The 27,521-nt window shown below is 43.4% G+C and overlaps 1 protein-coding gene across 1 annotated transcript in view; it reads left to right on the top strand.

Annotated features, from left to right (window-relative positions):
- tmeff1a (transmembrane protein with EGF-like and two follistatin-like domains 1a) overlaps positions 1–22,679 on the top strand; it is a 48,677-nt gene extending 25,998 nt beyond the window's left edge. Inside the window, exons 3-10 of the mRNA XM_068726216.1 lie at positions 2,308–2,437; positions 8,385–8,414; positions 11,239–11,335; positions 11,647–11,795; positions 15,919–15,978; positions 19,467–19,590; positions 20,576–20,737; positions 21,899–22,679. Coding sequence (XP_068582317.1) covers positions 2,308–2,437; positions 8,385–8,414; positions 11,239–11,335; positions 11,647–11,795; positions 15,919–15,978; positions 19,467–19,590; positions 20,576–20,737; positions 21,899–21,983 — 837 coding nt within the window. The 3' untranslated portion in view covers positions 21,984–22,679. The remainder of the gene's footprint in view (positions 1–2,307; positions 2,438–8,384; positions 8,415–11,238; positions 11,336–11,646; positions 11,796–15,918; positions 15,979–19,466; positions 19,591–20,575; positions 20,738–21,898) is intronic.
- Positions 22,680–27,521: the final 4,842 nt, after the last annotated feature.

The raw sequence follows: 27,521 nt of genomic DNA, 5'->3' as shown, positions 1-27,521 counted from the left end.
TGTCCATCGGTCCACTAAAACCTGTCCAGCTGAGAGGAGCTCCGAGTCGATCGCTATGTTGACTCGCTCACCTTCGTCACCTTTTAATAATTACTGCGCGCTCACAGCAGCTTTACGAGGACTAGCCGGTCCTTTATGGACTCCGTGGGCTCCGGCTGACCTTTTCCCTCATTGGTGGAGATTGCGCGGTTAAGGACTTTTTGTTTGGATGCCGCTTGATCCTTAGGAGGACATTTTCACCCGAGGGAAAAGTGTTTTATGGTGGTGGACGTGCGAATGACATGTTTAAAAATAAATCAACATCACGGCAGCAGAGGAAAGATGTTCTCAGACTGAGGAAGACTCTTCATAACCCGTAGACTGGATAAGAAGTGGACGTGGTCACACTGACCTCAACCGTTGGTTTATGGACGACGATTGTGAAGGCTTCAGTACGGCTTTTTCGCTGTATCCATCTTGGTTTTTGTCCGTCGCCATCTTGTGTTTGTGGTCGTTGCCATCTTGGTTTTTATGAATGGCCGGTGTTTGTTGGACCCATCCACCTCCACTCCCACCTTCCCTGTGTGCATTTGTTCATGAATTTGTTTTTGTTCATGAATTTGTTTAATTTCTCTTCTTTGTTAAATAATAATCCTGAATAAACAGGAAATAAAGTGATCAAAAAACTGAGTGCGAGCAGCATTGAAGATAACAAGCAAAAGGACGTCCTGCTGCTCGATTTCTAAACTCTCTGAGCCCTGGATCAGTCCCTGAATCAGTCCCTGGATCAGTCCCTGGATCAGTCCCTGAATCGGTCTCTGAATCGGTCTCTGGATCGGTCCCTGGATCGGTCCCTGGATCGGTCCCTGAATCGGTCCCTGGATCGGTCTCTGAATCGGTCTCTGAATCGGTCTCTGGATCAGTCTCTGGATCAGTCCCTGGATCAGTCCCTGTTGTGCTCTGAAACCTGGATTCACTGGTTTTAGTCACTGGTGTGCTTCCATAGAGCTGCAGTGTTCCTCTGTGCAGAGGTCAGCTCTGCAGGGGATTCCTGCTCAGTGATTGATGGCTGTGAGTTAATAGAATATGGATTGCTGAACACTGATATGTGTCCTTGGCAGCTGTGGTTTGTATCTGACAGCGGAGTCAAGTTGTTCCGTGCTAACCGTCATGCAGAATGAATGGAGACCAGTGATCGTCCTCTTAGACCCTCGTGATGTAATCCTCCTCCTCTCTCACTTTAAACTTCCTCGCTGGCTTCAGCCTGACAGTGACCGCTGCTTTACGGCAGGGTTGTGATAGACGATGATCTCGGCGTGGACGGTGGTCAGTAGCCTTTTAACGTATAAAAGTATTATTATTATTATTATTATTATTATTATTATTATTATTATTGCTACAACACTAATAACTAGGGCTGTACCAAAGCGTTTGAAGCTTCAGAGCTTCATTTATTGATAGTCCCTGGATCGTAAACAAAGAAACATGATGTGCTTGCATTCTCTCTAGTGTCCACCAGGGGGCGACTCCTCTGGTTGTATAGAAGACTAGTCTAAAATGACTCTACTTCTCTCTAGTGTCCACCAGGGGGCGACTCCTCTGGTTGTATAGAAGACTAGTCTAAAATGACTCTACTTCTCTCTAGTGTCCACCAGGGGGCGACTCCTCTGGTTGTATAGAAGTCTAGTCTAAAATGACTCTACTTCTCTCTTGATTTATTCCCTCAGTAAACATTGTAAACATGAGTTTATGTTCTCAATCTCTAGTTTACAGTCTTCTTCAATACAGCATGATGTTCATTTAGTACATTATGCTCCATTTAGAGTCAAACACACCATAAAGCGGATGCTTTAGGGGCGGGGCTACATGCTGATTGACAGGTCATATTAACATGGTCACTTCTTGTTCATCGGTTGTAAAAAATGCCATGATGGCGAAAGACGTATTCCGAGATGGCAACAAATTGTCGATCTCGAGGCTTCAAAACGTCCACGAACCACTGAGTGACGTCACGACTACGTCCACTTATAGACACTCGGTGGTTACAAGTGGTAGAAGCGTGATCAGAAGGACCGTATGATTTGTCCTTCACACTTGGAGAAATCAGATTTGTGTTGTAATAAAGTTATATGAGGACAACTGGGGCTCATCAAGGTATTCTTTCATTCAGAGTCAGAACGAGCTTTATTGGCCTTTTATGTGAAACCGTTAACACCTGATGGATCCTAACCCACTTCCTTCTTCCTCCGTGTCTTCTGGAGTGAGTCCAGTGTGGTCCAGCGGTCACATTGAGACTTAATTAACATTTTGATTGTGTTTGATTTCCAGTGTCACAAGAACTACATCCCCGTGTGCGGCTCCAACGGAGACACCTACCAGAACGAGTGCTACAGGCGACAGGCGTCCTGCAAACAGCAGAGGCTCATCTCGCGGGTGTCCGACGGGCCGTGCTCCGCCGGTGAGTCTGCCCGGAAAAAAAACGCAGCCGGGTCAGCGCAATGGAAAAACAAAGCTGATTGATCGAGGGCAGGGGAGTTCAACCAAAAAAAAGTGAATTACCACTCTTCATTTATTGATATCGACCAGCGGGAGGCGTATGTGTGAGGGCATCAGTCAAGCGTCTGTGAAGGTTTCAGTCATTTTAAAAAAGGGTTCGTCAAAGTCTGAGGAAGTGATTCACCGTCTGCCTCGTAAAAACTGACCCAACTCCTCTTCTTTTGTTTCCGTCGTAACGTCGGGCTTTTTATCGTCCATCAAATGCTGGAGAGCTAATGATGAAGTGTTGATGAAGTGTCTTCTGATCAGATGACCTGCCATGAAGAAGGGTCAGTTCACCCACATTAACGCAAAACATGAACAGTAGTTTGGAATCAGAATTATATTAAGCTTCACTGGCCTTAGAAAATCAAAGAGAATGAAGAGGAACAAAGAGGTCAAAAGAAGGTGAGAAAAGAGTTGTTTTTGTTAATTATAAAGAAGAATAGAAGTCTGTTCTCCTCTGGACTTTAATCCACTCGATTCCCAAGAGTGTTTGGACCAAATCCTGCCCAACTGTGCTGTGATTGGCTGGTACTACTGTGCTGTGATTGGCTGGTACTACTGTGCTGTGATTGGCTAGTACTACTGTGCTGTGATTGGCTAGTACTACTGTGCTGTGATTGGCTAGTACTACTGTGCTGTGATTGGCTGGTACTACTGTGCTGTGATTGGCTGGTACTACTGTGCTGTGATTGGCTGGTCCTACTGTGCTGTGATTGGCTGGTACTACTGTGCTGTGATTGGCTGGTACTACTGTGCTGTGATTGGCTGGTACTACTGTGCTGTGATTGGCTAGTACTACTGTGCTGTGATTGGCTAGTACTACTGTGCTGTGATTGGCTAGTACTACTGTGCTGTGATTGGCTGGTACTACTGTGCTGTGATTGGCTAGTACTACTGTGCTGTGATTGGCTGGTACTACTGTGCTGTGATTGGCTGGTACTACTGTGCTGTGATTGGCTAGTACTACTGTGCTGTGATTGGCTAGTACTACTGTGCTGTGATTGGCTGGTACTACTGTGCTGTGATTGGCTAGTACTACTGTGCTGTGATTGGCTAGTACTACTGTGCTGTGATTGGCTGGTACTACTGTGCTGTGATTGGCTGGTACTACTGTGCTGTGATTGGCTGGTACTACTGTGCTGTGATTGGCTAGTACTACTGTGCTGTGATTGGCTGGTACTACTGTGCTGTGATTGGCTGGTACTACTGTGCTGTGATTGGCTGGTACTACTGTGCTGTGATTGGCTGGTACTACTGTGCTGTGATTGGCTGGTACTACTGTGCTGTGATTGGCTGGTACTACTGTGCTGTGATTGGGAGGTTGAAAAACCCCGTTAGCGTTTGACAAAAGGTTTATCATAAATAAACAGCATCGTTTAAAGTATTTTCAGATGTTGAAGTAATAATTCAAAGTGTGCAGCTTCATTATGAGTCTCAGGACGAGACGCTCGTTGTATAACGAGACTGTAAGCGTCTCACGGATATTATTAACGACTCACAGTCGGCCGCGCCGCAGCGCTTAAGTTCACCGTCGGTGTATTTCCTAATTGACCGAACATCAAACGCTCGTCCTAGTTTCTTCCTCTGAACTCTGGAGAGCGTCGTTGGTCCGATTGATTTCAGACAACGAGCCGGTTAATCAACCACAGATCAATTTTAATTAGAGCGGTTCCCAAACCGGAGTGCAGGGACCCTCCGGGGGTCCTTCAGAGGTTACAGAAGGGACAGAAGTGAGTCTGTTTGATAAATCCTTCATCAGCAGGTAGTCGGAGAACTTTGGTTCATCTGAATACATTTTAACGATCACTGGGACATTTCTCTTCACCTGGGTTTTGACTGGGTTTACATGCACACTAACATTCCACCATTATTCCCAATAAGAGCTCATGTAAACAGCATATTCTGTTTGGATATTTCCCGATGAAGACATATAATTCAGGTTTTAGCAGCATTCTTTGTCCACATGGAGCCTTTTTTTTCTGGCAGAACGACGGCCTCCACATCACCACCGCTGATGGACTAGCCTCCCTCCTGTGCTTTTGATCATCTATATACTTTTTACATAGTTTGAAATGTTATACTTTTACTTGTTTCAGTAATTTATAGTGTTCTTTTTCTTCATAAAGATACACAATTCTCTCTAACGTTACTAGCTCTCCTGTTGGTCTCACCACTGATTGGTTGTAACATTCAGACAGAGGTTCCTTGTGTTACAGACCCAGAGTAGACGGAGATGTCTGCACATTCAGTGTCTGCCTAAAAGACGTACAGTCATAGAGGGCGTTTATTTCCCCAAAACCTACAGGTTTAATGTTCCACAGCTGGATGACCAGCAGCCATAAATCAGCCCCATGCTGAGGGCAGAAACAAAGCGCTAACGGGTTAGCATTTTCCTCATCAAACAGCCGGCAGCCTCTCTGGATTCAAACGTCTCTGCAGGCCAGTCAGCGGTAATGTTCTCCTCTCGCTCCTGAGAAATGTGATGGGGAAACTTTCAGTAACAGCGATGATGGCGGTCAACTCCATCTGCAGGGGCAGTGGCCTGATTTCCCAGGAGGCACCGCTCCGGCGCTCTGCCCTTATTGCCCCGTTACACCGGGGACCCGGCACCGCGATATGCCGTCCCGCTTCCCTCGCCTCCTCCTTGTACTATTGCAATTTCCTCTCCCCGAGATTTCTGCTTCCTGTAATTGCAGCGTTGGGGCGGCGGTGGTGCAGATCCTCGGATGAGTATATTTTCTCTGAGCCGGAGAGGAGGCGGCGATTTGGCTTCTCAGACAGCAAAGGGCCAGGAGGTCATGGGGGGGCTGAGGCCTCCTCGCTGGGGTCTGATCTCAGGTCAGAGGTCTGAACCCCCCCACCGGTCGGAGGCCAAAGTTATTACTCTTTAAAAGCTGTGTTGTTGGCTTTTATACTTCACTGGCCTGTTGAAAGAGGAGAACGGAAGAGAGCAGGTTTCACACAGGTGGATTCTATAAAGAGGAAGTGACACCAAAAGTCTTTTCTTAACCTGAACTGAAGGTTTCTGAGTCTTTGGTACAAGATTCTTACTCGTGTTTTCTGTTGACAGAACAGTTTCAGTTTCAGGTCATTTTGGTTTTCAAGTCATCCCAAAGTTCAAGAATGAACTTCCTGAAGTGGAACAATGTTTTCTTTTTGGAATTTGTGTGAAATGACCCTTAAAGTTGGACTGAAGCTGCAGCTAAACACATCTTTTGTCCCTTCAGTGAATGTTGTGTCCTTGTTCTTTATTTTTCTCTTCCGTTTCCGTGAACTGAACAGAACATCGACCTTTGTGTTTAAAGGAGTATTTAGTTATAATAAATTAAATTGTCACACCTGCCTCCGTCGAGCTCCGTCAAGATCCAAAAGAGCTGGACCAGAACTAGAGCAATAAAGGTGGTTTTACTGTTCATTATCGCTCACATCATGGAGCTGAAGGTAGAGAAACATCAGTGATTCACGTGTTCTGCAGCAGAGGAAGCCGTAAAAGCTCCGCTGTGCTTCATTAAACACGGGTCGGCCATGTTTAATTTCCTTCAGCAGGTTTTATTGACTCGCTGCCGAGTTTCTATCCAGCGTTTGTTACAAGATATTTGGAATAATGTTCCCGTGTCTGACCTGAATATTGATATATTGATTATAGATATATGACAGTTTGAACGGTGATTAAGAGAGATTTCTGTTCACTGTTTTTCATTCATACACTTTGAAGGTTATTGATCAGTTTTTCTGCGGTTCGGCTCGTTTTTATCGTCTGGATGAAACATGTTGATTCACTTTAAAACACCAACAAAACTTCAGCATTCTTCTATCCCCCTACTTCCCTTCCTTATTTCTTACCTACCTCTTTCTATGTACCTTCCTTCCTTCTTACCTTCTACCTACATTCCTTTCTTAATATCTTCCTTCTCTTTCCTTCCCACTTGGCCTTTTCCTTCTAACCTCCTTATAAATAGCAGTCTTCAGTCCCTACCTTCCTTCCTACAGCTACCTTTTTCTTACTTCCTACCTTTACACCTGCCTACATTCCCTCCTTCCTACTTTCTTCCTTGTTTCCTACCTATATCCACTGTCCTTCTCTTCTCCCTTCCCACCGACCTCCTTCCTTCCTTCCAACCAGCCTGCCTTCCTTCTGAGCCTCCTACTTTCCTGCCTTCCTACCCACTTTACATATGTTCCTTCCTTCCTTCCCATCGTGATTTCCTCTCTAGACTTACATCTCTTCCTACCTACAGTACACATCTACTTCCTTCCTCTTGTCTTTCCATATATCTTATATATGGAGATCAATACATCTTTATAATATCTCATTTATCTCAAATGATTTGATATTTTTGGTGACTTTCTTCCCATTTAAACAACAGCAACAATCGTTCTTTCATTGTTGGATTCTGATGAGTTGGCGTAAATACGAACACAGACGTCTGTCGTGTTAAATAACTAAGTGCTTCATGTGTTCATGTGTTCATGTGTTCATGTCGTCACTTAAGAGCAACAACCTGTTCTTTCTCCCTCTCCAGCACGTTTCAGCTGCTCGTCTCAGAGGTGTTTGAAGAGTTTCAATCTTTTCCCCTAAACGTTCAACTTAAAGTGATTTCCTCATTCCTAAATGCACATCATCCACACCAGGAGGAGCTTCCTCTCTCTAAGTAGTTACAGCAGAGTTCAACCTTCAAACTCCCAGCGTTCAGTCAATAAGACGCTGACAGAACCATTCCTCTCTCCGCTCACTCTGGGCCCATTTCTGCCTCCTTTTTCCATGAAAGAGCGATCTCCTCGTGACTTTGTGAAGAAGTGCGGCAGCTAAAGGTGAAGTTTAATTGAACAAAGCAGCCAGTTGTCCATTTCTTAATGCAGCGGCGACGTGCCAGGAACTCCAAACACAGCGTCCATTTTCTTAATTCAAAGACGCTGCGCCAACATTTTCACCGTCGGCCCATTTTCCTGAGTGAGCCGCAGGACGTTTAGTTAAGCCTGCTGCCAGACACAACTCTTTGATTATCAGTTATTGACTTCATGAACAATCTGAAAGCAGGGGATGGATGTTGTTGTTCACTGCAGACAGTGTGTTCACTTCAAAGACAGAAGATCTTTGATTTCTTGTTAAACAACACAGACTTGAACACTAATGACTCGTGACTTCACTTGATCCCGTCCCCCAAAGATTAAAAAGCCACGGATCGATTCATTTTCCTGAATCAACTAACGATTATTTATTCCCAGCAGCACTGTTCAGTTTGAACCAACCAGGAGAGAACATGAGGAACTATCGTTGAGTTACTGCCGCCGTTTCAGAAAATAAAACTGAAGTGGTCAACAAAAAAAAAGAAGCTGCAGTATTTAACACCAAGGTATTCGTACAATAGTCTCTGGAGCGTTAGCAGAGCTGTGAACGCTGTGGGACAACAGCTGGCAGAAAGTTGTGCGTCTAAAATGGCATTTCATTTAGAGCACTAAAGACTTGTTCAGGACTCCAAACTCAAAGTTTAGGACTTGGGACTTGATCGGTATTTGCACGTCTTGACTCGGGACCTCAGCACAAAGACTTGAAATCACTGACCCAATCTGGCAACCCGAACAGCAACCATCCCCCCAATGAACAGATAAGACATAAGATCAGAACTCTGGATTTACACAGAAGAAAGAGACACGTTTCATACTTGGAACACAATTCATCCACAAAAACTGTTCAAATGATTTTTCATCCATTTAAAAAGGTAAAACAGAATTCCCAATGTGTTCCTCCACTGATGCACATGAGATGTTTACAGCCTCATTATTATGTGACCCTTGATAAGTGTTGGCTCTGTTACATCTCTTTATAATAAAGACTGGTCGTTGTGTCTCTTGTGTCTTCACAGATCCTGGTTCTGGTTCAGGAGACGGAGACGGTGAGTTCTCTTTTTTGGGCTCTTTGATTTCACTTTGACGGAAAGTCAAACCCAAATGACTTACAGTGAAGTCTGAACGGAGCGTTTGAGGCTCTTTTCTTCGTGGGATAATAACTCCTCTGGTAAAGACTGTGGAGGTTTTCAGTCTGCAGTAACTCCTCTGATGAGCGCAGTGATATTTCTCCGTCCTGCGGGAGTCCAGCTGAAAGCCTCGCCGTTGCCAAATTTGGCAACAGAGACATTTTGCGACCATCTGTGAGCGCCGACCACAGCGTTTGTTGTTTAATACGGCTGCTGTGGGGGGGGAGGGGGGGGTTTAATTGAAGGGGGTCTCTGGAGAGATGGTGTCTCCACCATCTGCATCGGGAGGAAACGGTGAGTTTCCTGCAGGCGATCCGTTCTCTTCTCCATGTTTGTCTTCTACCCTCCGACCGGCTGAATCAACATCCACCTGAAGAACGTTGGACGAGCCTGGAAGTGGCTCTGTTAGCAGCCTGGTCTCACCCAATGAATGACGCAATGAACGCGCTGTAGTTCGTTGAAATCACACAAAATCGCAAAAAGAACGCGAAACCCCCACAGGTTAGTTGTGAGAGGAGGTGGAGGCTCAACCCTTCAGCGGGTTGAATGAGAAGCTAACGTTGTTTACATACGATTATTGCTTCCATCATAACAATGTCCGACTGACGGATATCATTCAAATCCGCAGTATTAACTCACAGGGAGCTAACGAGGCTGAATGGAGCTGCAGGAGAAGAGGAACAGAGCGGTTGGGATCCTTTAACCTTTGCAGCTGACGTCTCATTAGCCTCCCGTCTCCACGCTGAGCCTCGCTGACACATCTCACAGAGCAATGAAAGCCCGCAAAGTCACGTAGCAGCAGAGCCTCGAATGCATCACACGGGTCTCTGCTCAGTCAGGCTGCTCTCATGCAGCGTTCAGAGCTACGGAAACGAATGTGCTGATTCCAGGAAGTACAAACAGCCACGTGTGTGTGTGTGTGTGTGTGTGTGTGTGTGTGTGTGTGTGTGTGTGTGTGTGTGGGGGGAGCGTCGTCATCCTGCCGTCTTCAGAGTCGAACAGAAGCTAAAGAGCCTCTCTGCTGCAGCTCCTCGTCGATCGATCGGCAGCCTCCGAGCCCCGACTGAGCTCTCCATGTTCAATACATCCACCCACAGCAGGCCAATCTGTCAGCCAGCAGGCTCTCTGTGTCTCTCACACACACACACACACACTCTGTTGTGTCGTTTTAATCATGATGTCGCTCTTAAAGTCACATTTTTCTCTCAATAAGCGAGAAGAAGTCTGCTCCAGAGTGAGACGTTCACATCTGTAATGCAGACATGCAACACCTGCTACAGGTGAACACGTCTACTATCAACGATACTAAAGCTGAGGGTTTCTAATGTTTCCCCCTCACGGTTCTTCATGCATGTGAACCTCAGATTAATTCCACAGTGTAACGATCATAGTGTGAAATACAGATACCGTCCTCCCGGGTTAGGGTCCTGTTTGTTTGACCCTTTCATGGCTCCTCCCCCCTACGTCACCTGACTTCCTCCTTTGCTTCCGTCACAGTTACACCGACACTAACGGTCGCCGTCTCCTTGACTCCGTCTCGGTGGTCAAACCCGTGAACCGGTGAAGAATCCGTCTGAACACAGAACAGGAATGACTCTAACGAGGCAGCGGGTCTGACAGCAGCACTAACGAGCTTTCCAATTAACTCTGTTAGCAAACATTTTAGTTTCACATTATATTTCTATATTACTCAAAGTAGCTCCTCCGTCGCTGGTTGTTCCAGGCACTTTACTGTTTGATGATGATCATTATTATCATTAGACTGCAGTAGAAACGGCTTCATTCAGACTTGAAGTCTGAACACAGGATGTAATAACTGCAGGTCAAAGGTTCCTGTTGTTGTGACGAGGGTACACAGCTCCTTCCTCTTGTTACAAAGTGACACTTGATGAGTCGTCAGGAAGCGGCTCCACTGATGAAGGGCAGCCATGGATGAATCCCCGGGGCTCTGTTGGTGTTTGATGTTCCGGTTGTTTCCGCCTCGTCTGCTCTGAACTCGCTCTCTGCAGGAAGAAATGAGCGCCGTCATGCGAGATGACATTAAACGCGCCCTGTAATGACCATAATAACAACAGTAATATCATAAGATGATAATGTGCGCACTGTGTTCCCATTTGGCCGATGAGCTCCAGCGGCGCCTCTCTCCACGCTCGGCTCGACGTCGTTAACGGATCAGAACCGACGAGGAGCCGGAGCTTGTTTTGATTCTGGAAATGAAATCGAGTCGATGTTCTGGAGAGAAGTGTGGAAAATAATAACAATAAAAAAAAGCTGATTGTGTTCTTGAAGCATGAAAAACATGAATAAACAAAGAAGCAGTGAAGCAAAGACGTTAAATTAAAAAGAGCTTTTATTTAAATGAGGTGCAGGTGATTGTAACACAATGAATATGTTTCATGATTCTGTCTCAACACGTTTATAACTATGAATGCAAACATCTTCTAGTTAGATATAATGTAGTTTTACTTTTGTAACACTGTGAATTTGGTGATTTTGTTGAAAGTGAACATCTGTGCCTGATTGTCGTTTAATGAACTAATGAAGATTCAGACCTCATTAACAAGCCTCATCTTCAGGGAGGTCATGTGGTTCATTTGACTGAAGGTGTTTTATTACTCTTAATAAAGTAATAAATACGGGGTTTGGAGTTTCAGTCCCCGTGACGACGGCTGAGAGCTGATTTACGTCCCTTTACTGTCGGAACGCTTTACTTCAATCGTACCGTTACTGTGATCTGTTCCAGATGACGAGGGCTCAGGCTCCGACGTCGGGAAGAAGTTCACCAAGTGCAGCACGTGTAAATACGGAGCCGAGTGCGACGAGGACTCGGAGGACGTCTGGTGAGTGTTTCACAGAGACGTGTGTCTGTCTCTGAAGGGACTCCACTTCCAGGAGTTGTGATTGTAGCTTGTTAAAAATAATTCTCCTGACAGAAATGTTTGGAAAGATAATAAATATGTTAGCGTCTGAAGCAGTGAGTCTGAGAATAAATGTACCTTCTCGGTGTCTTCTGGAGTCGTGAACTTTATCTGTTGATGTGCAGACGCCCAGTCTGTGGTGAATTAATGATCCACGTCTTCGTTTAGAAGTCTCTAAAATGTGCTTCAGCTAACGATGAGACGCTGACACACGACTGCCTCTTCTTCCTCAGGTGCATATGTAACATCGACTGCAGCGGCCACAACGAAAACCCGGTGTGTGCCACCGACGGGAACTCCTACAACAACCCCTGTCTGGTCCGAGAGGCGTCGTGCATGAAGCAGGAGCAGATCGACGTCAAACACCTGGGCAGGTGCCCCGGTGAGACACCTGAAGAGTTAGAGCGAATCCTACCATCCTGACTCACAAATAGAACAGAATAAACTGACACCAGGTTACATTTAAGGCTCTTTAACACGTTTTAATACCACAAGACCAACGATTCAATACTTGAATGAATACATATTTAATCCTGATGTATGGATGACCCATGCCTGTTCTGATTAGCTGCTTAGCTTAGCTTAGCATTCCTGGACAAGCAAGACAGAGGTTAGATTGATTGGACCCAGTAGAGGCTAGCCCAGTACAGCAACGCTGTTCAGTCTTTCTACAGAGAGTTGTGTGATGACGGGAACTTGGATGTGTGTTTGGTGCCTGTGGACAGTTTGAATCCTGTGGACAGTTTGAATCCTGTGGACAGTTTGAATCCTGTGGACAGTTTGAATCTTGTGGACAGTTTGAATCTTGTGGATAGTTTGAATCTTGTGGACAGTTTGAATCCTGTGGACAGTTTGAATCCTGTGGACAGTTTGAATCTTGTGGATTGTGTTTGAATCCTGTGGACAGTTTGAATCCTGTGGAGAGTTTGAATCTTGTGGACAGTTTGAATCCTGTGGACAGTTTGAATCCTGTGGACAGTTTGAATCTTGTGGATTGTGTTTGAATCCTGTGGACAGTTTGAATCCTGTGGAGAGTTTGAATCTTGTGGACAGTTTGAATCCTGTGGATTGTGTTTGAATCCTGTGGATTGTGTTTGAATCCTGTGGACAGTTTGAATCTTGTGGACAGTTTGAATCCTGTGGATTGTGTTTGAATCCTGTGGACAGTTTGAATCCTGTGGATTGTGTTTGAATCCTGTGGACAGTTTGAATCCTGTGGAGTTTGAATCCTGTGGACAGTTTGAATCCTGTGGACAGTTTGATTCTTGTGGACAGTTTGAATCCTGTGGACAGTTTGAATCCTGTGGATTGTGTTTGCAGCTCTTAACGGCTCACAGGGTCGACCTCTGACCCCTCCTGGAGTGAGCCTGAGAGCAGATGTCGGCCTCTATCGCTGTTTTATTGAATCCAAATTGGAAAATCCCATCAGCCGGGCTGGTTGAGCTTCAGAAAATGGCCGCCGTAACCTGGTGCATTTTGAAAGAGGGCCCGTTCTTCACCAATAAACCTCCTCGTCAAATAAAAGCTTTTCGTGAGAGTCCACTTCACAGGTTTGAGCTCTCTGGCTCACACTTTTTACTTCATTTATACTTTTCATTTCTCTGACAGCTGCTTTCATTTGAGATTCTGTTTTTCTGTCGGTGCTTTCTTCTTTGTGTTCTTTTCCTTCGCCACTGCTTTACTTCCTTACATGTGTCCTTCCCTATTTCCTTTCTTGGTTCCTTCTTTCTGTATGTTGTTTCTTCTTCTTCATTTCTTTTCCTTCCTGTGGTTTTTCCTTCTATCCTAATGTCCTCCCTTCTTTCTTCCTTCATTCTTTCTTTTATTTTTGTTCTTTCTGCTTTTTCTTACTTTCCTATTTCCTTGTTTTTACTTTCTTCTTTCTTTCAATATGTCGTTTCCTCTTTCCCCGCTGTTTTATTTCTCTCCTTAAGTATTTCCTTCTTTACTTCAGTCCTAACCTCTTTTTTTTTTTTCCATCTAAAATCATGAAAAATCCTCAAACTGGAACGTTCTTCGTGTCACATGAAAGAGCTCTTCTTCTCTGTTGCATCATGTTTTTAAGACATCCAGGAAGTCTCTTCTTCACTTCTACATGTCAGTCGCTTGTCGCTGTTTAATTCCTCCACCTCCAGCCGTGCTGCAGCGCTGCAGACGGAGGTCATTACTCCACATTAAGTTGCTGATGTAGTAAAATGCAGGATGGATGTGGTGAAGCGCCGCTGACTGCACAACTGAGAGCCTTTCATCTCCGCCATAAATCAGCCTCATTATTGAAGCCGTGTCAAACAAATGAATGTGTCTAATCACCAATGTTTCCAATTAACCCACAAACCGAGCGTGCAGTTTAGTTTCCGTGTGATTCCACGAGGCATTAATCCAAACCTCGTTAACACCACTGCTGCTTCTGATGTCTTTAGTTTCACCGTGACGCCACACATTTATTCACAACCAGTGAACAGGAAGTGACCACATGTTGACTGAGGAGGAGAGACGTAGAGACCTGTCAATCAGCGTGTAGCCCCGCCCCTAAAGCATCCCCTGCTTCATGGTCTGTTTGACTCTAAATGGAGCATAATGTACTAAATGAACATCATGCTGTATTGAAGAAGACTGTAAACTAGAGATTGAGACCATAAACTCATGTTTACAATGTTTACTGAGGGAATAAATCAAGAGAGAAGTAGAGTCATTTTAGACTAGACTTCTATACAACCAGAGGAGTCGCCCCCTGGTGGACACTAGAGAGAATGCAGCTTTAACACATGAAGCTTTGACTTCAGTCTAAAGAACCGGAGGTTGCATTCAGTCTTTTCAAAATAAACTTCCGTCTTCAAGGGAAGCGGCTTGGTTGGTTTGGTTCTGGTTTCAGTAGGTTTTCAGAGATTGTGGTCTTCTATTAGATCAACTTTGTGCTGTTACTTAAGTACAGAAGTTACATGACAAATACATCAACGTTGATTCCTCGTTTCACAGTCCCTCGGGTTCCTCTTTGATTGATCCACCTCCCTTTCGTCGTGGTTCTCCTGGTTCTCGATCACGTGGATTATATACGTATATATATATATATATATATATATATATAGATATATATATATAGATATATATATCTATATATATAGATATATAGATATATATATCTACAGACTACAGTGCATGCATTTGTTTTGTAGGTATAGCTTCGTGTCAGTTTGCTGACGTTGTTTCTCTCGGCCTCAGCACTTCCTCTAAGATTTACGTCCATCGACTCACCTTGAATCTGGAGCGTGTCGTCTTACCGGAGACGCCCTCCGCTCCGTCTCGGCCGGCGTTGGCAGGAGACGGTAACCCGGCAGGATTTATGGATTCCTCGTCAGCGGTAGCGGCTTCAAGGTGGCCGGTGAGCGAGCGTCTGATTGGTTGGTGGAGGTGGAGCATCTGCCCTCCATCCTCAACAATCACCAAAAACCAGACTGTTCATTTGTATGATCCATTACCAACATGAAATAATATAAATATCATATCTGCATAAAGCTGGCGGTTGATTGGCGCTTATTTCTGCAGGTTTGACTCTCGTAAGGTGAGCCTTTAGGCTACCAAGCATTGTGGCCATTTAATACATTTTGAGATTACTGCAGGTTTGTTTCCTCATCGACCGTCTGATTGGTTGAAGAGTCGATTCAGATCATCTTTGTTTAGTACGGCGGTGTGTTCGATGCCGGCTGTGTTTTTGGGAAAACCCTGAAAAAGAAAGAATAGAACCCTGAACTGTCAAAGTCAGACCCACAACAAACGTGTCCATTTTGACATCCTGTCAAAGTCCTGCTTCTTTTTTTTTCTCAGCAGATTGTTAAATAATCAAAAACGTCTTTCTCTCTCATGCAGTATTTCACCTCTCTGTATTATTAGGAGAGAGAGAGAGAGAGAGAGAGAGAAGAGAGAGAGAGAGAGAGAGAGAGAGAGAGAGGAAAGAGAGAGAGAGAGAGAAGAGAGAGAAGAGAGAGAGACAGAGAGAGAGAGAGAGAGAGAGAGAGAGGTCAATATTTCTTCAGGAATGATGGAGCGTTAAAGATGGATGAGTGTGTGTTTGTCTCTGTGTATTTCAATTGTACGTCTGTGTGTGTCAGTGTGTGTGTAGCAGTACATGGTGTGTGTGTGTGTGTGTGTGTGTGTGTGTGTGTGTGTGTGTGTGTGTGTGTGTGTGTGTGTGTGTGTGCTGTTTAACATTCCCAGCAGCTCCTCCTCCTGCATGAAGACATGAACCCCGTTAACTGCAAAATAACAACAACAACACGCCAAACCTGCTGCTTCTTTGTTTGTTTTTTTGTCATCACCCAACACACACACACACACACACACACACACACACACACACACACACACACACACACAGACACACACACACAGAGCAGGTAGAAAGTCAAACAGTCAGGTGGCAGTTCAGACTGAGCGAAAATAGAAAATGTAATGTTGTTTATTTTCATTTAGTGTAACTGTAACTGTTTCTGTTTCTGTTTCCTCATCAGCTGACAAAGAGAAAGTGGGGAAGAAAGACGACAGCATTCCTTTCAAGGTCAACGTCTTAGGTAAGGAAGCATTAATACAACTCGAGCTGTAGTGTTGTGCATCGCTTCAGTGTAACGCTGATGCTCAGTCACCACGTTCATCACTGGAGACACCAAGAAACACGAGCATCTCAGCTGAGCTACATTCATCGACTTCTCGTAGTCATGGTGACGTCACTCGTTGGTTTGTGGATGTTTTGAAGCTACGAGTTCAGCGTTTTGTCCGCCGCCATGTTGTTTTTTCTCAACCAGTGAACAGGAAGTGTCCACATCTGGACTGAGGAGGAGTGACGTAGAGACACCGTATACGTCTCTAGTAGAGACCTGTCAATCAGCGTGTAGCCCCGCCCCTAAAGCATCCCCTGCTTTATGGTGTGTTTGACTCTAAATGGATCATAATGTACTAAATGAACATCATGCTGTGTTGAAGAAGACTGTAAACTAGAGATTGAGACCATAAACTCATGTTTACAATGTTTACTGAGGGAATAAATCAAGAGAGAAGTAGAGTCATTTTAGACTAGACTTCTATACAACCAGAGGAGTCGCCCCCTGCTGGACACTAGAGAGAATGCAGCTTTAACACATGAAGCTTTGAAGAACTTTAAAGAACCGGAGGTTGCCTCCTGGTTACAAATAAAGGATGATAGCTGATTGACAGCATCACAGTGGTCCTGGTCAACCTGCAAAACCTTTTTTTAAATAATCACTTGCCAGCGACAACTACAGAAGTTAAAGTCCAGGGCAAACACTGACTGTTGGATTTTGACGAAACACAGTCTGTGTTCATAAAACGTTGATCCACATCCACGAACTGCCCACCGGAGCCACAGGGTGAAAGGAGAATAAAAAAAACAGAGAAAAGGTCTTTTATGATTTAAATAAAGGGGAGCCGAGATCGTTTGAGTAAAAAAGTCTGTTCTCTGCTGCTATTCCCTGATTTTTGAAGTTGAACGGTCTCCAAAGTTAGGTTCATTATCAGTCATTTGTATGTTTCCAGAAACCAAGATGGTGACAAACAAAGATAAATATAGCAACTGCCAAAAAGTGAAGTGGCAACAGCTGAAAACAAAGTAACAGCCAAAACAACAAGGTGGCGATGGCCAAAAATCATGATGGTGACAATCAAAAATATAGATACGGACTGCCAAAAAGCAATGTGCCGACAGTCAAAAACCAAGATGGCAATTGCCAAAGATCATTGTGTCGATGGCACAAAATAGAGGTGGTGATGGTCGACAATCAAGCTGAAGACGGCCAGAAACCAAGATGGCGACGGCCAAAGATAAATATAACAACTGCCAAAAATGTAGTCGCCGACAGCAAAAAAGGAAGATTGCGGCGGCCAAAAACAAAGAGGACGTTGGCCAAAAAAACATAAAACCAAGGTAGCGACGGCCAGAAACCAAGATGGCGACGGCCCAAATGCCAAACTCGAAGCTTCAAAACATCGGTCCACAAACCAATAAGTGAGGACCACTTCGTCCGCTTCTTATATGCGGTCTGTGTAAACCCACTGTCCTGCAGCCGATGGCTGGACTTTCTGCAGCTTGGTAACCTGCGTCTGAACCTGCCAAGGAGGAATAACCGCAGGAGGAAACTTAATGTAAATCTCCTTAAGACACAATGACGTCGTCACGGCTCTGGATCTCTGCTGATTCTGAACATAATGCGAGTACACAGTCCTTTAAGCCGTGTGACGCTGTCATTTCTCCCCCAAGTAAACACACAGATTAGCGGAGCAGAAGGAGCGTCAACCAGCCAGCTGCACGACGCAAATGTTGAGTTTGGAGATCAAAGAGGGAGGTGAAAACAGAATCCAGAGGCTTTTTATGATGTGCAGCTCGCCCTCTGCATCGATTTCACCCACTAAAACGTCTGTGGAGGGGAGCGGTTCCCTCGCTTTGGGTTCTAACTCTGAGACGAGCAATAGAAGGATCGGATTAAACCGCTGCACCGTCAACATGTGAAACAAGTGAAGGACGCAGCAGCTCCACACGAGAGAGGCTGTGTTCACCTGAAGTCTGCAGTGATGACCTTCATCAAACAAAGCCACACACCGTCTCTCTCCTCACTTTAACTAGTTGTTTTAAAAGGTTAAGAGCTGGTCACGTTTTAGGTTTATCTCAAATACAAGAGTGAAACACAATGCAATAAACCACAACGGATCATCTTTAAATCTTTTTGGTCATATTAAGGTTCCCCTGTAATATGTTTCCAGTCTTTATGCTAAGCTAACATAGCTGCAGCTTCCTATGTAGCGTACAAACATCAAACTGAACATCTGACTCTCAGCAAGAGAACTTAAATGCTCCTGGAAACCTTTTTTGGAGCTTTTTTTGGAGGCTTGTTTTCGATATGAAGTGACCAATATTATATAAAAGAACATGAAGAAAAACTAGCTGTGTACGGAGATGGAAAAAAAGGAATTCAGCAAATTCTGAAATTATCAAATGTCCTTTTGATGTAGGATTTTATCACGGTAAAAAAAACAACACAATGAATTGATGGTGGTGGATTTACATTATTGGAATAATCATAAATAGTTGCTGATATGTTGTTCACTTTCATGGTCGAGAAAATAGAGCCTGATTAAAAAAACACCAGAATTATCACGTGAGAAAAAATAATGGTGCTACTTTTCATTATGAAAAGTACCACCAGTATAACTAGTACAACCTGTATAACTAGTGTAACCTGTATAACTAGTATAACCAGTATAACCAGTATAACTAGTATAACCAGTATAACCTGTATAACCAGTATAACTAGTGTAACCTGTATAACCAGTATAACTAGTATAACCAGTATAACCTGTATAACCAGTATAACCTGTATAACCAGTATAACTAGTATAACCTGTATAACCAGTATAACTAGTGTAACCAGTATAACCAGTATAACTAGTGTAACCAGTATAACTAGTACAACCTGTATAACCAGTATAACTAGTGTAACCAGTATAACTAGTACAACCTGTATAACCAGTATAACCAGTATAACCTGTATAACCAGTATAACTAGTGTAACCTGTATAACCAGTATAACTAGTATAACCAGTATAACCTGTATAACCAGTATAACCTGTATAACCAGTATAACTAGTATAACCTGTATAACCAGTATAACTAGTGTAACCAGTATAACCAGTATAACTAGTGTAACCAGTATAACTAGTACAACCTGTATAACCAGTATAACTAGTGTAACCAGTATAACTAGTACAACCTGTATAACCAGTATAACTAGTATAACCAGTATAACCAATATAACTAGTACAACCTGTATAACCAGTATAACTAGTGTAACGTGTATAACCAGTATAACTAGTATAACGTGTATAACCAGTATAACTAGTATAACATGTATAACCAGTATAACTAGTGTAACCTGTATAACTAGTACCACCAGTATAACTAGTATAATCAGTATAACCAGTACCACCAGTTTAACCAGTCCCACCAGAGCAGCAGCTGGTTGTCCTCTCACATCGTGTGTTTGTCCTTCAGAGACCACCGGTCTGGACCACGGAGACGGTTTCTACGCCGGCATGCCGATCCCCTGCACCGACAGCTACGCCGGCTTCTGTGTTCACGGGAAATGTGAGATCAAGTACAGCATGGCCACCTGCAGGTCTGGACCGCCTCCACCACTACTGTCATATATGTATACTATGTATGGATAGTCACCAAGTACATTCACTCAAGAGCTGTCCTTAAGGTACTTTACTGTAGTAGTTTATGTCTACGTTCTACTCCTCAACTATATCTAAGTACATATGGTACCTTTCACTGTACTACATCTCAGAGGTACATGTGGTACTTTTCACTGTACTACATCTCAGAGGTACATGTGGTACTTTTCACTGTATTACATCTCAGAGGTACATGTGGTACCTTTCACTGTACTACATCTCAGAGGTACATGTGGTACCTTTCACTGTACTACATCTCAGAGGTACATGTGGTACTTTTCACTGTACTACATCTCAGAGGTACATGTGGTACTGTTCTCTGTACTACATCTCAGAGGTACATGTGGTACTGTTCTCTGTACTACATCTCAGAGGTACATGTGGTACTTTTCACTGTACTACATCTCAGAGGTACATGTGGTACTTTTCACTGTACTACATCTCAGAGGTACATGTGGTACTTTTCACTGTACTACATCTCAGAGGTACATGTGGTACTTTTCACTGTACTACATCTCAGAGGTACATATGGTACTTTTCACTGTACTACATCTCAGAGGTACATATGGTACTTTTCACTGTACTACATCTCAGAGGTACATGTGGTACTTTTCACTGTACTACATCTCAGAGGTACATGTGGTACTTTTCACTGTACTACATCTCAGAGGTACATGTGGTACTTTTCACTGTACTACATCTCAGAGGTACATGTGGTACTGTTCTCTGTACTACATCTCAGAGGTACATGTGGTACTGTTCTCTGTACTACATCTCAGAGGTACATGTGGTACTTTTCTCTGCACTACATCTCAGAGGTACATGTGGTACTGTTCTCTGTACTACATCTCAGAGGTACATGTGGTACTGTTCTCTGTACTACATCTCAGAGGTACATGTGGTACTGTTCTCTGTACTGTTCAGGTGTGATGCAGGCTACAAAGGTGCTCAGTGTGACGAGCCTCAGGACTTCAACATCCTGTACGTGGTTCCCAGTGGACAGAAGCTCCACTACGTCCTCATCGCCGCCATCATCGGCGCCGTGCAGATCGCCATCATCGTCGCCGTGGTGATGTGCATCACGAGGTGAGGCCCGATGTTTCCAAAAGCTCCTGATTAACAATCAAAGTTGATAATAATCAACATTAATTATGAATTTGGATCCATTAATGAGCAATGAGCAATGTAAGACTTAATTTTGGGAGTCTTAAGTATTTCCAGGTATGGGTAACCCAAATGTGATTAAAATATATATATATTTGTTTTTCAAGCATTTTTGCATGGACCCTTAAATGAAGCAGTACACTCATATTTTAGGATTTATGAATGGATTATAATGTTGTAAAGTGTTTTTAAAGGGTTGAACATTATAATACTTGTAGCTCTCAAAGGCATGAACTATAGAACGGTTTTCATGTTCTTAGCAATTTATAGTTATATTTTTTATTGTTCTAACCCTTAAAAAAACACTTAAATGTGCAGATAATTAAAAATGTATTACTTTCATTACTTATCCATTAATTACCTCTTAAAAACCTTAAATTACATCATATTAAATGTTTTTAGTATTTTATTGCAGGAGTGCACAGGTTACGTTTTTGATTGAGTACATTGCATCACTTTTTCATTTTTCAGTCTACATGTGTAGTTTAGCTTCTTTGTAAAATGAATCAATAAAAACTGACAGTTTGAATGCAGAGACAGAGGAGAGTCAAAGAGGTTCATTTCTAATAATCATATCATATCTAATAATCTGTGTGTACCACACAGATTATTAGATATGATATGATTGTATTCAGTATTGGTAGTGAGGTAAAGACAGCCGCAGCCTCGTCGCTCACGTTCCTCTGAGGTTTGCTCCTCCTGCTTCGCTCGGTGTCGTAGCTGGTGTTGGACAGTGAAACACCTCAATGTGTTCTTGCAGCTCAGTTTCACGACACTTTGTGAAACGGAATGCAATCAGTTGGTTTGGTGTACAGCGACACAGGTTGTCTTTTCTAAATCTACGTGACTAAACCAGAGTCACAGCAACTAATGTCCTTCATGATATCTGAAGAGACGACCACTGGTGGACGGGTGGACGGTCAGCGTCCACACCACAACGTGGGTTTACCGTAGTGCTTTGGTTGACAAAAAACGTTTCCTTCGAGGGAAACCAGAACAACTCGTGTCCCTGAACACATCAAGTCTTAATGCGAGTGTCTCTGTGAGGCCGCATATCAAGTCTCTGTCTGTGTGTCTCTTTAGGAAATGTCCGAAAAACAACAGGGGTCGCCGGCAAAAACAGAACCTGGGACACTTTTCCTCGGACACTAACTCCAGGATGGTATAGCCGCGATCGGCTGCGTTCTTTTTGATAAGTTTTTTCTTACGCCGTTGGAAAACCATTTTTTTTAACGGTACATGTGGTGTATTCATTTTCTTTTCTCCTGGGAAACCATAAAAGAAGAAGAATGAGGATATTTATTTATGGGGCCTTATTTTCCCTCCTTTTTTTGTTTTTTTGTTTTTTTGGATGGAAATCATTTTTTGTTTCTTTGCCGCAGGAAGTTGGTGAAACATCGAAAACCCGCTGACACTTTCCATCGTTAACTCGTTTGAATTCCTTCAAACTCGAGGTTTTGTTGAATGCTTTATAAATACGGTATCTGCCCCTCTGGAATGTGCTATTTATTGAAAAATATTATTTCTTACTTTTTACTAATAATGTGCAGCTGATCACCAAATGCAGTCTACTTAGTTTAGTTTTTGTAGGAGGTGAGTGGGGGCCAGCCAGTGATATAGATATGTTTACACTGTGTACAACAATAATTTATTATTATTATTATTATTATGAGAATCATTTTCTTTAAAATAGTTTTTACTTAAGATTTTTTATGTTAACTTTCATTTTAAGCGTTTGTTTCTTGAATTCTAGTTCCTGTATATTCGCATGACTTGTGAAACCTGTGTACTGTGGTGTAGTTTAACTTTTTAAAAGAAAAGCCGACGGCCTCGACGCCTCCTCCGATGAAGTCGGACTGATGAATGGACGCTAAGGGGGGGGGGGGGGGGGGGGGGGGTTAGTCGCTGTTGATTAAAGGAATGTGTAATGTTTTTACCGGCACCAGAAAACAACAAGAAAAGAAAACACTCATCACCGGAGTGCGTTCTTCTAAAACCACGTCTGCTTTGACGAGGAACAGATTCATGTTGATTTTGACGGATTTTGAGGAATTTCTTTTTTTTGCATCTTTGTCCGAAAAACCCTGAGGATTGTAACGGAAGTGCGTCGGCTGCAAACGGAGGGTCAACTCTAAATGATATTTTTTATGTAGGAAAGTCTTGGCTTGTAATCGAGGCTTTTCTTTGAATGTGAGAGAATCATTGTCTGTCTGTCTGTTTTTAGTTTTGCATTTGCTCCTCAGCGAGACATTCCAAGCACAGAGGATCCCGTACAGAAAAACAAACTCTAATAATCCTGCAGGAAGCACACTTTAGTTTCCTCTGACATCGGCGTGTGATCAGATAGAGATGTTAGTGGTACTCACCGTCATCAAAGTCTCTATTAATGTGATGTAAAAACAGCCAAGACAGACCAATACGTCAACAACAACAATCCAAACATCCAATGAATGATGACGCCTTTTCTGTCCCTGAGTTTACTGTCACACAAGTGTCGAGTTATGTTTTTATATCAAAATCCTATTTCCTTGCAAATTGTCTGAAGCTCCTCACCAACTTGTTTTGTTCTTGAGCGTCTCACCTCAGCACCCTCAAAACTGAAACCGTGGTCGTATTTTCCAGCAGTATTTAAAGCTCAAGTCATATTAGATATCCTCTAAATGCAAGCTGCGTATTTTTGTTTAAAGCTGATTTGTTCCAATAATTTGAACACAAATGTTACTAAGAAAAGGTCTGATTGTTCTGTTCCCTGATGTGATGTAAGGCGATTAACTATGCATGAACTCTACTGCCATTAACTAATAGTTAGAGATTAATAACTAAAACTGAGACTGCAAGACGAGACTCAGGGCCCTTTAACGCCTACCTTCTTTGGTCCGGATTTTTGAATGTTTCAGTTTGATCCAAAACCAAAACTACAAGTGTGAAAGGTGACAAAAAAAGGCGCTCTCAGTCCGGATGAACCAGTACGTTTCTAGGTTGAAAACCTTTTTTGGGATCTTTCGGACCAATTACAGGAAATTCTGGCCGGCTGTCATCAGAATTAGAAAAAGGAAAAACAACAAAACAAAACGAGCCGTGGTAGCACATCCGACACAGCCAATAACGATGTCTGGACGTAGGGGAAGACGGTACGTAGCCGATGACAAAGGAACATGGGTGAAGGGACGTAAGCAGCGACGAAAGGACGTAGGCGACAATGTCTGGATGTAGGCAACGACAACAGGATGTAGTAAGAGACGACGGGACATAGGCGATGAAGACGGGACGTAGGGGATGCCAATGACAAAGGGACGTGGGTGACAACAACAGAAAATAGGCAACAATGTTTGGATGTAGGCGACGACAGCGGAATGTAGGGGAAGACAAAGGGACGTGGGTGACAGGACGTAGGTGACAACAACAGGAAATAGGCAACGATGTTTGGATCTAGGTGACAATGTCTTGACGTAGGAAACCAAAACTTACCGGATCAAATGTTAAAATGTCACAAAAACCAAGAACCTTGGCTCGGACTCTTAAAAGACCCTTCAGATGAAGAGAAGAACTTTAGTTTAAACCGAAGCTACAGTTGATTATTGCATCAGTTTGTGGATGATGAATAAGAAAAGAAGGCGGCCCTGTCCAGTAGCTAAAGGGTCCGTTAACACCAGCATTATCACAGTAAAGGTTTGGACCAAAATCAATTAGTTTTAAAGGAATCGTCAGCCTAAGTGGCTGAACTTAAACTAAAGCTTATAGGTCAATAAGCTTTAGTTTCTTTTAAGGTAACAAGACCTGATGAGTCCAAATAGAAACAGAAACTGCTCAATGGTACAAATAACTCCTCAATTAGGCATCATGTTCCTGGTGCCACTTTTGGATCCGATCAGGCACCATCATGAATGACACCGGCTGAGTTGGCCCATGTACACTGGCCCAACTCATGCAGCTACCTGGAGCTAATTGTCAGCCAGAAGTCTGATTGCAGCCCCAGAAGAAAATGCAGGCGGGCAGCCTCAGTTCAGTCCTCTGGTGCCAGAAGTGCGCCAACGCTAAGCCTCCATTGGCCCGACTCCGCTGGCCACAGCTTGGCCTCAAGCGTGAGCTGCATTGATGGCCTTTTATTCATTAAAGGGTTAAGTTAAGATATGTTTAGCGAGGGAGTTGACTGACTTTTAGCTATTATCTCAAGCCTTTCTCACTCCAAACTCGTCAAATATCGGTTCCCCTCGGTGTCTGATGTCCATGAACGGAGGCACCCTTTAGTGGCGGTATGCGACGCTCTGAGCTTTCAATTTACTTCAATGTAAACGCATCCGTGTCAGTATGAGACGCTCAGAGACAAAGTCCGTGTTCGGATGGATGGATGGGTCAAACAAATACAGGACTTTCATCCAGGACACCGCTGCTCAAGTTTTGATACACAACTTACGTACTTGACTAACGCCAGTTCAGTTACTAATATACTTATGTTTACCCAAATCATGATCTTTTCCTAAACCTTAACAAGTAGTTTTATTGTGTCAATAAACATAAATTAAGTAAATCCGCCTTGGAAGTTTATTTTAAAAAGACAGTGTGCATGTAAATAGTGGAAGCTGTACATGTCCTGTGAACATGGACGTTTATTTTGAAAAGACACTATGCATATTACCAGGAGACAACCACCGGTTCTACCGAGTAAAGTGTCTTAAAGCTGCATTCTCTCTAGTGTCCACCAGGGGGCGACTCCTCTGGTTGTATAGAAGTCTAGTCTAAAATGACTCTACTTCTCTCTTGATTTATTCCCTCAGTAAACATTGTAAACATGAGTTTATGGTCTCAATCTCTAGTTTACAGTCTTCTTCAATACAGCATGATGTTCATTTAGTACATTATGCTCCATTTAGAGTCACACAGACCATAAAGCAGGGGATGATTTAGGGGCGGGGCTACACACTGATTGACAGGTCTCTACCAGAGACATATACGGCGTCTCTACGTCACTCCTCCTCAGTCCAGATATGGTCACTTCCTGTTCACTGGTTGCAAAAATAAATTTGAAGCATAGAGCCATTGACCAAGCTTCAATATTTGACGAGTTCAGAGTGAGAATACGTTGCATGTGTATTAAAGATATTCACAGGATTCAAAGCTGTTGAGCTTTGTTATACAATGTCTGTTATACTGGGGGAAACACACAAGACCTAAAATTACATTTTAAGCTCCAGAAAACAATTGATTCAGATGTTAAAGGTCAGAAGAAACAATTCAATAGTCATCAGGAGGAGGATTTGTGTGGAGACTCTGAGGCGGTGCTGAGGTTTGTCTTCTCTCCGTTTGTCTTTTTGTTGTTTTCCTGTAACGTCTTAGTCTCCAGGTCGTAGCAACGTGTTTCTACTTGTTGTCGACCATCGCAGCCGTGACTTCTCTAAATGTGACTAGAATGTGTTTGACATGTTAATATTCTGCATGTAGACTTTTGAGAGGCTATTTCTGGTCTCTGCCAAAATAAAAAAAGGAAATGTTTTTTTTTAATGTACACCCTGGTGCCGATGTGTCATTTGAGAGAAATGTTCCTTTCTTTTTAAAAATCTCTTCATCGTGTGAAGTTTGACTTTTTGTATTCCACTTCCTGTGAAAGATTAAGTGTGTGTGTGTGTGTGTGTGTGTGTGTGTGTGTGTGTGTGTGTGTGTGTGTGTGTGTGTGTGTGTGTGTGTGTGTGTGCGTGCGTGCGTGCGTGCGTGCGTGAACATACAAAGTTGGTTAGGTTCATGACAAGATGGTGAAATACTTACTTAGCTACGTAGATATCTATGAATTAAGTCAAATCATTCTTCGTAGGTATCGCTACGAACGCTGGATAAGACCCGCCTTCCTCCTGCCACGTCATCGTTATAAGTCTCCGCCCACCTGTCGGTTTAATTAACGCTACCGTCTGATTGAAAACTGCTGGTTTGCAGAAGCCAGAACTGGAGCAGAGGTCACCGCCTCGCCACATGAAAATATACGTATGTGTTGTACATTTCTACAAGAGGCAGGGACTCAGGCACGCTACTTGGACTAAATATAGGGGTTAAAGAGTAGAGTGGGATGGGGGGGTATTCAGGGACAGGAGCAGCTGCTGGCTTCAGTCGAACACATTGACCCATCAGTCATCTCTAAACTAACACACTGTACAAAACACCCATCATGATCCAACATTCATTCATTAAAAAGACCCTGATCCTGAAGTAGTGCCTCTCTGTAGACGGGCAGGTTAGGGTAGTTAGGGTACTTAGGGTAGCTAGGGTAGTTAGGGACGGCTATGGTGGGTAGAGTGGATGAAGCTATTTAGAGTGTTGATGGAGCAGCTACAATGTTAGCATAGCTTAATAACAACCGACCCAAGCTCCATTCAGAAAACAGCAGAAAATGGTGAATTACAATTTCCTGGTCCGTCACATGATGCCATGGAGCCCGAAAAGATTTTCCCATTGACTTACATTGGGAACAAGATGTCTGTAACTAAGTATGAACACATGAACAGCCCTTGTTTAAATTATTAGATCCTAAAAGTTAGTTTTCCTTTCTCCGTTCATGTGAATGAGAACGAGGCCGGACCGGGGGGGGGGGGGGGGAGCTGGGAGGCGGGGCTAAAGGAGACGATAGTGCTCTATGGGCCCCATAATGCGGAAGATCTGAGTATTTCTCGACTTAGCTTCGCGCCACTGAGCAACTTTCATTTCTCTTTCAAAGTCGCGC

The sequence above is a fragment of the Cebidichthys violaceus genome, unplaced genomic scaffold, assembly GCF_023349555.1.
Source record: "Cebidichthys violaceus isolate CVI_PGR_0920_01 unplaced genomic scaffold, fCebVio1.0.p SCAF_38, whole genome shotgun sequence".
Classification (NCBI taxonomy): domain Eukaryota; kingdom Metazoa; phylum Chordata; class Actinopteri; order Perciformes; family Stichaeidae; genus Cebidichthys; species Cebidichthys violaceus.
The sequence above is the reverse complement of the archived record's forward strand: the minus strand, read 5'-3'. Positions and strand labels throughout refer to the sequence as shown.